General features: G+C 35.1%; 1 protein-coding gene across 1 annotated transcript; it reads left to right on the top strand.

The window, feature by feature from the left end:
- Nucleotides 1-611: 611 nt before the first annotated feature.
- On the top strand, nucleotides 612-2,255 carry LOC145159976 (mannitol dehydrogenase-like). Its single transcript, XM_079079033.1, has 5 exons — nucleotides 612-781; nucleotides 878-991; nucleotides 1,077-1,590; nucleotides 1,676-1,829; nucleotides 1,917-2,255. The coding sequence occupies exons 1-5, from the start codon at nucleotides 684-686 to the stop codon at nucleotides 2,117-2,119; spliced, it is 1,083 nt and encodes a 360-aa protein (XP_078935159.1). The 5' UTR covers nucleotides 612-683; the 3' UTR covers nucleotides 2,120-2,255.
- The last annotated feature ends 8,253 nt before the right edge of the window (nucleotides 2,256-10,508 follow it).

Genomic DNA, 10,508 nt, shown 5'->3' on the forward strand with positions numbered 1-10,508 from the left:
TACCTTAACAAAAATAAAAAATTTAGTTGTGAAAATGGGACGATACACACAAAACTTATATGAGGTTTCTGATGATTACCCTATAATAATATGTTAAGTTATTTTACATTTACCCTAAATATAAATTAAATAATAATAGAAGTATAGTAAGGTAGTAGCAATAATAAAAATAATAAAAGTAGATATGGTAACACTATTAATTATTCTTGTTATAACACTTTAAAGTTTAAACATCAATAAAATTTGCTCAATGATTAATGTGACACATAATATAATAATATCATAATAAAACTTTCATTATAAAAAATTTAAAAAAAAATACATAAGTGCGTCATTGTCCATTTTAAATTTATAATAGACACTAATATTTAAAAAACTAATAATTACTTAAAATAATACAGTAGTATATTCTAAAAGTTTCTATCCCCTATTATAAAAAAAACATGTCGACATTTCCGTCAGGAATGACGTATCATGAAATTAATGTCGTTTGACCATTCTATAGCTGCAGCCGGAGTATTCACAAAAATCAGGAGATTCGATATGAATACGTTGAAAAAGCAACAGCTTCTTTTTATTCCCCACACTACGTGGTAAGGGTCTTTCGTGTCCCTTTTTGCCTTTTGGCCTATTTATACCCATGCTCATTATTCAATCCGCATCTCTTTCAACAAGCTTCATCAATGGCCACATCACCAGAAACAGAGCACCCAGTAAAGGCTTATGGATATGCAGCTGGCGACACATCTGGAACACTCTCCCCTCTCACCTTCTCCCGAAGGTAATTCAAATCAACAATCTATATCATTCACTCGTTTCAGATTTTGATATTCATGAAATGTTTCGATTACATTGTTGATGATGATATTTTTTACAGAGCTACTGGGGAGAAAGATGTGAGGTTCAAAGTTCTGTATTGTGGAATCTGCCATTCCGATCTTCACTTTATCAAGAACGAATGGGGATTTACGACATACCCAGTTACTCCAGGGTACGAATTCAAACACCTAATCTCTTAATTCTTCTTTGTTTCTTTTACTAAAACCAATATTTTCTCACTTTCGCTCATGATACAGGCATGAAATTGTGGGTATAGTGACGGAAGTTGGCAGCAAAGTGGAGAAATTCAAAATCGGAGATAAAGTTGGAGTTGGATGCTTGGTGGGATCTTGTAGATCATGTGAAAACTGTGCTATTGATTTCGAACAATATTGTCCTAAACAAGTTCTCACTTATGGTGTTCCGAACTTCGATGGAACAAAGACATACGGTGGATACTCCGATCACATGGTTTCAGATGAACATTTCGTCCTCCGATGGCCGGAAAATTTACCACTTGATGCCGGTGCACCGCTGCTATGTGCCGGAATCACCACTTACAGCCCACTCAGATACTTCGGACTTGATAAACCCGGGATGAAAATCGGTGTTGTTGGTCTTGGTGGACTCGGGCATGTCGCTGTGAAGATGGCGAAAGCTTTTGGTGCAGAAGTTACTGTTTTCAGCACGACTCCTGCTAAGAAGCAAGAATCACTCGTAGGACTTAAAGCTGACCATTTCATAGTTAGCAAAGACGAAAAAGAGATGCAAGTGAGTTTTATCTTTTTCTTTCTTTGTAAATGATTCATGAATTGAGCTAAGTTTTGAGTTTTGATTTGGGTTTTTTTGTGATTAGTCTGTCGCGGGAACACTTGATGGGATCATTGATACAGTGTCTGCAACTCATCCGATTGCGCCATTGTTGAATGCGCTGAAAGCTCAAGGAAAGCTTGTTCTTGTTGGGGCACCAGAGAAGCCACTTGAAGTAGCAGCGTTTTCTTTGATTATGGGTGAGTATTTTGTCATTTTGTGTTTTGCTTTATGCTTATGAAATTGTCAAATTGGCTGAAAAAGTGGTGGAATTATGGGCTTTGTAGGGAGGAAGATTGTTGGTGGTAGTAACATTGGAGGGTTGAAGGAGACTCAAGAGATGCTTGATTTTGCAGCAAAGCATGGGATCACTGCAGATGTAGAGGTGATACCGATAGATTATGTGAACACAGCTATGGAAAGGCTTTTGAAATCTGATGTAAGGTATCGATTTGTGATCGATGTGGCAAATTCACTAAAGGCTGAATAGTGTGATTCTTTATGTCCATGTAGCAAAATGGAAGGGAATATGGCTTGAGGTTAAGTTTGTGTATGCATGTGTCATGTGTCATGTGTCATCTCGTTTTGGAATTTGGAATAAATATGTTTATTGAAGAGGCCTAAAATCCGTGTATTTGAAGGAGTTGAATAGCATGAGTTTGTTGGTGATCGTAACTTGGAAATTGGAACTTGAGACACTGAATTTGTTAGTGGACTATAATATATTTTTCATCAAGTTTGACAATTATGTAGCGTTAACAAAACCAGATAGAAATAGATTGGACTAAACTAAGGGCATCCATAAGGCATTGAATTCAATGAAGTGTTACATCATCATTCATTATTCCATACAATTCTATTCATTTTTATCTCACAATTCATATTAAAAAAATATTTATTTATTTAATAGCTAAAAAACATTTATTTATTTAATAGTTAAACATACATTAATAAAAATTAAAAAAAATGAAAAATGCATTCATTAAAAACACAAAGAAATAAAATAATTAAAATACATTAATTAAATTAAAATACCTAAAAAATACAATAACTACAAAATATTGTATTTTATTTTGATTTCCTCACAACGGTTCCTCCAAATATCTCGTCCCTCTTCTGACATGGCACTCAGGTCCAAAAAGAAGATTGACATCTCGTCATGTTTGATGTAATATATGCATGCATTATATTATATAATATAATCATAGAGGACGAAGGAAATACGATTAGTAATTGGTCGGATGATGTTGATCCTCCAATACATGTACATCGAGGACCAGCCCAGTAAATTCAACACCAAATTTTAAGAAACGCTGAACTACGTTATAGTGAAGTGCATCACGCACGTCACCATGATTTAATGGAACATATTTGTGAACGTTTTTTACAAGACAGTAATCAAAATTAATATGTAATTTCATCAAGTTTGAGTCGTATAATATATTAGTATTAGTATTTCTAGAATGAGTTAAATTGGAAACATTGATTTTTTATCTTTTTAAAATGTTATATGATTGTTTTATTGTATTGTATGTTCGTATGTTTTTAAATAAAAAAAATCATGGGGCCCATTTTCTTAATGTGATTATTTATTTATTTTTGCTTACTTTTGCGCATAGAATCATTTTTTTTCTAAGACTTTTGATTTTTAAAATCATATTACGGATATATATATATATATATATATATATATATATATATATATATATATATATATATATATATATATATATATATATATATATATAAAAAAGCCTACAAAAACTAATTTGTTATATTTATTTAAAGATTTAAAGACTTTTTCCCATTGAAGAGTTCAATGACCATTAAACTCCAAATTTATTGAATGCTAATGTGACATTTCATAATGGTGGAGTTGTATACATTGAATGACAAGTAGACATGTCACCTAATGCAACTTTTCCATTAAACTCTCCACTGTGGATGTTCTAATCTACATTGTTTGTTTAGCGTTTGGTATGGCTAGCACAGGACATTGCATGGACCATAAAATTACTAAATTGTCCTTGAGAATTAACAAATAATAATTACAAGTAAAATACTTCATATGATTTTATAATTATATTAGCAAATATTTAATTATTAGTTATATATATATATATATATATATATATATATATATATATATATATATATATATATAAAATAAAAAACAAAATGAATTGGAGGATAGGAGAAAAAAGAATGGAAAGTCTTTAAATTATGATAGCAAAAGTGGAGAGAATTTTTTTTTTTATTGACATTATTATCATAAAAGTGGAGGTGTTCTTGAGGTGCATGGACAATGCAAGTGAAGAGTGGAGATAGTTTTAGTTTGTGCTTTGTGCCGTAAGTGCTTCATATTGGAGATATTAACGTGATGGATATGAGAGTATATTAGTCTTTAATGTTCTTGTCCAATTTTATTATATCATTTTGGGTGGGACTAAAATTTGAATGTTTAGTTATATTTGATTTAGGTGTATATTTTTTCTGAGCAAAAACGTCTGAAGTCTGCGGACCACATCTACAACCTTCTGTAGCTGAAGAGATAGATCAAACGGCTGTAATCTGTAATAAGAAGTATGTTTCTTTTTTAACATTTACATGCTGTTGCAATAAACTAAAATTAAATAAACTGATTTTAAAAACTTAAAATAATTTTTATTCATGCTACAATAAACTTATTAATTATATTTAAGTTTTTTGGTTGTTAACCAAATTGTTGTTTAATTCTTATATCACATATTTAGAGCAGATATAGAAGTTACTTTTATTAACATTATTTATCTACACCGCATCAAATAAAACCAATTTTAATGTTTGTTATTTGAATTTTTAATTTTTAATCATTGACTTTTAAATCTGATACCAAAATAATAATATTGACTAAAAATATTATCTGGTTAAAATAATTCTAAATCAAAAAGTTGTTTACTCATACTCATATGTAAATCAAATATAAAGATCATTGTAATTATATTATTTTTTAAAGTTGTTATATAAAATAATTAAATATAATAATTGCAATATAAAAATAAAATAAATTATTGATCTAGCAAACAACATGTTTATTTTGTTAAATTTTCCAAAACGATAGTTATTTTTTCGGTTAGCTTCAACAAATTTTGTAATTTTAGTAATTAACTTTATAATTTATTAATATTTGGTTATAGACAATGTAACACAAATAATTATTTATATGAAATTTACCAAACAATTTTGAAATTATGTAAAATATATTTGAATTGCTTATAATATCGTTCATAACATTATTAAAATAATAAACATGTTATCGGGAAAAAAACAAATTTATATTGAATAATATAACTTAAAGGAATGTGAGAAGAGGTTTGAAGAGTATGGTCCAATGTTGCATCATGCAGCACACACGCAATAGTTTTTAAGTCATATCTTTTAAAAAACAAACAACTGTGAAAGGTTAGTTTATGTATGTGTTTTGTGCGACGCAACAAGAAGTGATCAGAAGTGGTTTTTCTTAAAAAACAAACAACTCTTTAGTCTTTATTCCACCTTGTCCTAGTTCCGTCTTTGCCAAACGCCAACAAAAATGATTTTGTTTTATTCTGTCTAGTCCAATCCCACGCACCAAATGTTACCTTAGAGGATTGAAATTTGAATAACTGAAGAAAAATAATTGTATATTTTTATTTAGTTATAATAGCATGTTATTTCTACTTTTTTAAGATCACGAGCTTTTTAATTTTAGCAATTTTCTTATTGGAACATCCTACTTTAAATATTCCACCATTTTACAACGGTTGGTACCTGGTTTTGAGGGTTTCAAGGTTGGGAGTTACACCATTTTTTTCTTTTACTTTGCTAACATGGATGCCAAATTGTGATAATGCGACTTATTTTTGTCATTATCATATTATTGCTAACTTCTTGAGTGATTATTGTTTTTATTAAGTGGTGATGTTATCTTATGGGCACAAGACTAGCCTAATCGTTTGACAATGATATCTGATAAGTACTTGAAAGCAACATAATGAATGACCATTATATAGAGGTGGACCCTAAAGAATCTGATCCAGGATTCAGTTACTAAGAGCTCGAGTGAGGGGAGATTGAGAGATTGATAATTGAAAGGGGAGCTTAAGATGTGAGTAATAGCATTTTTTTTGAGACTATGTAATACTTATGGCTAAAAACAAATTAAGTTTTAAATTCGATAGAGGCAAAGTATGAGAAACATGACAATGGTACATATTGGCCCCATGTATTTTATACAAAATAAATAAAAAGGCTACATTATTTAACACGCCCATGTAGTCTTAGTGGTAGGTTCATGAATGCTCAATAGGACCTAAACTCGAAAAAAAAATGACGATAAGCTCGTAGTGAAGATGTTAGCAACCTGGTGACTAGTCATGTAATACTCTAATCTAAGCAACGACAACATGCTCCTATATAAAGGGTAAATATTTTTCCACAAGTTTGTTTCTTTTGTGTTGTACTTGATTAGACACTAAGTCGATAACAGTGACATTATCATAAAAGAGTATTATACCCTTATACTTTGGAATGAGATAAGGGACAATGAAGTTTAAAAAGGATCTTATGAAGCACGACATCCTTAGAAAGACATTAGCAATGCCTCGTTATTCAGCTTCGTCACTCAATTAGACATAACATAGCCTTTTGGACTACCTAGGTACAATATTATCACTTAGAAATACACATTAACCAAAGGTGGACTGACGTCTTTAAGTAAATATCATCTAGTATGTGTTGGTGTAAGCGACTGCATGGTCTATTGAGGACGGATGAAGCTTAATACTATGAGTAAGAGTATAGTAGATGTAGCAAATGATGTATTTTAAAACATTCATATGGTTTCCTGAGTTTTATGCATCTAAAGGAGTACTTGATTGATAACCTTTTATATTTTTAGGATGTGTAGAAGTTAGGTATAAGAGCGCACCAACAAGACTATTGTAATATAACGTCCCATTTTTACCACAAACTTTTTCGATTTTCAATATAAATAACACATCAAATGTTATAAAAACCAAGTCGATAAAACCCATGTGCATCAAATACAATCATCTCAAATCAGAGTATCAAATATGTGGAATCATAAAATCTGCAGATTAGAGTATTGTGACATCCCTAAATATACATCCATTTTAAAAATTTTATTTATGCTTATTTAAAACAAAGTTTATTTATAAATGCGGAATTTGGTCCCATAAAAGTATTTCTGAAGAAATATTACTTTATAAAATCTTGGGATGTCATAACTGATACAAAAATAAGCATAAATGTCACATCTCAAAAATTAAGACTAAAAATTTCGATTTTTAAATTAATAAAACCATTATCCAAAACAACATCATAAAAACCATAGCGAATCAGAGTGTATCACTAAACATCCAAGTACATTAGAGTCATAAAAATGCAGAACAATGTGGTGTGTGCAATGCAATCATCCCGAGCTCTTCCCCTTCAAACCAGAAGTACCTGAAACATAAACTGAAAACCGTAAGCACAAAGCTTAGTGAGTTCCCTAAAATACCAAATACCATACATATCAAATATATAATGGGGCCCGTCCATCATTGGTCCCCGCCCGGCATTAGACCCGCCCGGCATCGAGTCCCGCTCGGAACAGATTTGTCAATGATCAGGCCCCGCCTGACATCGGGCCCCGCCCGGTATACATACAAACACATAAACACATGCAAGAATCACAAAGATAAATAGTATGCTAAATAATCAACAGGCCCCGCCCGACATCGGGCCCCGCCCAGTATACATATAAACACATATCATACATGCAAGGTCACGCAGACGACTAGCATCCTAATCATAATAAACCATGGGTCGGCATTGGTGCCTTTGACCCGCTAAACTCAGTAAGAAAACTCACCTCAAGCTGCTGAATCTCTTAGATAAAATCTCGTTCTGTTGATCCGAAAAATCCTCGCGCTAACATCATCCAATAATATCTAATTAATAATTGGATCTCGACCCATAATCAAGAATCTAAATTACTTGTCCAACATCCAGGGTAAAAGACCATTCTACCATTTCTTACTTGGCCCAAAACCAAAGCCCAACCCATTTGCTCAAAAGGCCCAAATTCCTAAATGGCATCCCAAGGCCCAATATCGCCCAAGTTCCTAAATGGCATCCCAAGGCCCAATATGGTCCACCTTCCTAATTGGGCCCAAAAATCATCATGGACCTAATTCCAATAAAGCTTAGAGTCTATCCATGGCCCAAAGTCAAAAGTCCAATGGCCCAACAAGATCCAAACCCTAAAAGCCCAAAATATGGCCCAAACCCGTGAAAGTTAGCCCAAAAGTCAAACAGCTGAGTACGTTAGGCGTACTCAGGCTTACGCTTAGAGTACTCCTTCTGGGGCCAATATGCACATCGTACGAGCTGGTTACGCCCCGCTTACTCCGTAGACAACCAAACCAACTTATTAAGCACTTAATCGGTTAAGCCATCATGATAAACTCTCATATCTGGTCCTAAGTGGTGACTTATCACGTAAAGTTGACAACTTCACTCCCATGCATGTCTTAATAAGACCCAAAACTCAAAGAGGACCATAACAAGGAACCTAACACATGCATGGACCAAGATATTTCATAAAGGTTGCATTATTATGGACAAGGGACCTCAAATGTGCTAAGATCTAGCATCCATGGCTTCTGGAGTAAACCATAATCTCAAATATGGATTAAAAGACCCAGAAATTCATAAATAACACCCTAAGTTGGATCTAGCAAAAAGAACCATCAAGATGAGAGCTTTTTACCTCAAATGACTTGCTAAGATGAAGATGAATCTGGATCTACAAGCTCAAGCCACTCTCAAGCAACCTCCAAGTGTTCTTCTTGTATTTCACCAAAAACACCACCAAAACTCACTTTCAAGCTCAAAACTCACAAATGACACTTAGGGTTTCGATATTAGGGTATAGAGTGATAGAGGTTGTTCAGTACAAGGTCCAAGGGTGTTATAAGTTGCTTAAATATGATACAAACCCTAAAAATTAGGGTTTGCCCTTGCATTACATACGCCATGTGTACTCCCACGTACGCCCCGTGTACGTGAGTGAACCTGCGATCATGAAATGAGCTAGTACGCTAAGAGTACTCGTAGAGTACACCCCGCATACTAGCTAGGGACTTAAATGATAGAAATTTTTGCATTAAGGGTTAAAAAGGAAACATACCAAATCTCGAATGTTATTCTCCCCCTCTTGAATCAGACTTCGTCCTTGAAGTCTGTTGCCCCAAATAACTCTGGGTAGTGCTCCCTCATCTCGTCCACTGGCTCCCACGTCCATTATGAACCCTTGTGGTGCTGCCACTGGACTTTCACCAATTCAACAACCTTGTTCCTCAAGGTTTTTGTTTTTCTGTCAAGAATCGTCACCAATATCTCGATATAAATCAGTTAATCATCCACCTGGATATCCTCCAATGGAACCACCGCGGAATCATCCACTAAACATTTCCGTAATTGAGAGACATGAAAAGTGCTATGGATTTGACTAAGCTCCTCGGGAATATCCAAACGATAAGCAATCCTGCCCACCCGGGCCAAAACCATAAAAGGACCTATGTACCTGGGGCCCAACTTGCCCCTTTTCCTAAATCGGATGACACATTTCCAAAGTGACACCTTCAGGAGAACCATATCCCCAACCTGGAACTCTAGATCTGACCGACACTTGTCGGAATAGCTCTTCTGCTGACTCTGAGCTGTCTGGAGTCTACCCTGAACCTGTTGGATCAACGTGGTAGTCTTGAGTACCACTTCGATACTCTTCATGACTCGCTGACCGACCTTACCCCAACATATCGGGGTCCTGCATTTCCTCCCATAGAGCATCTCAAAAGGAGGTCGATCAATGTTGGCGTGATAATTGTTGTTATACGAAAATTCTGCTAACGGAAGATATGTATCCTAACTCCCACCTAAATCCAATACACATGCCCGAAGGATATCCTCCAAGGTGTGGATGGTCCACTCGCTCTGTCTGTCAGTCTGCGGATAGAAAGACATATTGAAATGAAAACGAGTACCCAACTCCTCATGGAACCTCTTCCAAAATCTGGAAGTAAACTGGACGTCCCAGTCTGAAACCACAGAAACCGGCACCCCATGTCGTGCCACAACCTCCCTGATGTTTATGTCGGCCAACTTCTCCGCCTAGATACTCTTCGGAATCGGGATAAAATCCACGCTCTTCGTCAATCTATCCATGATGACCCAAATCAAAATCCACTATGCACGCTGTTCTCGGCAAATTCGTAATGAAATCCATGGCCATCTCCTCCCATTTCCAAACGGGAATATATAACGGCTGCATTTTGTTGTGAGGCCGCTGATGCTCGAACTTGACTTTCCTGCAAGTTAAGCACCTCTCCACATACCAAGCTACATCCCACTTCATACAGGGCCACCAATAATCAGGACGGAGATCTCTATACATCTTCGTCGCGCCGGGATGAATGGAGAATCTCGATTTGTTCACCTCTTCCATCAGAACCTGACGCGCACCACCCCAATAAGGAAACCACACCCTCCAATGGATAGCCAATAACACCCGACTATCATAATCGAAGGAATCCGCCTGAACCACTATACGCTCACTCTTCCGGTGCTCTTCCTTCATAGCCTCAACCTGACCCTCTCGAATCTGCTCCATGATTGGAGTAATTAGGGGTGTAAGTGAGCCGAGCTACTCGTGAGCTACTCGGGATCGACTCATTAAAAGCTCGACTCGAGATCAAGTTAAACGAGCCTGAGCCGAGCTCGAGCCTAAATATGAGGCTTGTTTATTAAACGAGCTCGAGCCAAGCTTCAATTAGTGGGCTCGCGAGCCTAAA

The sequence above is a fragment of the Lactuca virosa genome, chromosome 2, assembly GCF_052849685.1.
Source record: "Lactuca virosa cultivar CGN04683 chromosome 2, Lactuca_virosa_CGN04683_v6, whole genome shotgun sequence".
Lineage (NCBI taxonomy): Eukaryota > Viridiplantae > Streptophyta > Magnoliopsida > Asterales > Asteraceae > Lactuca > Lactuca virosa.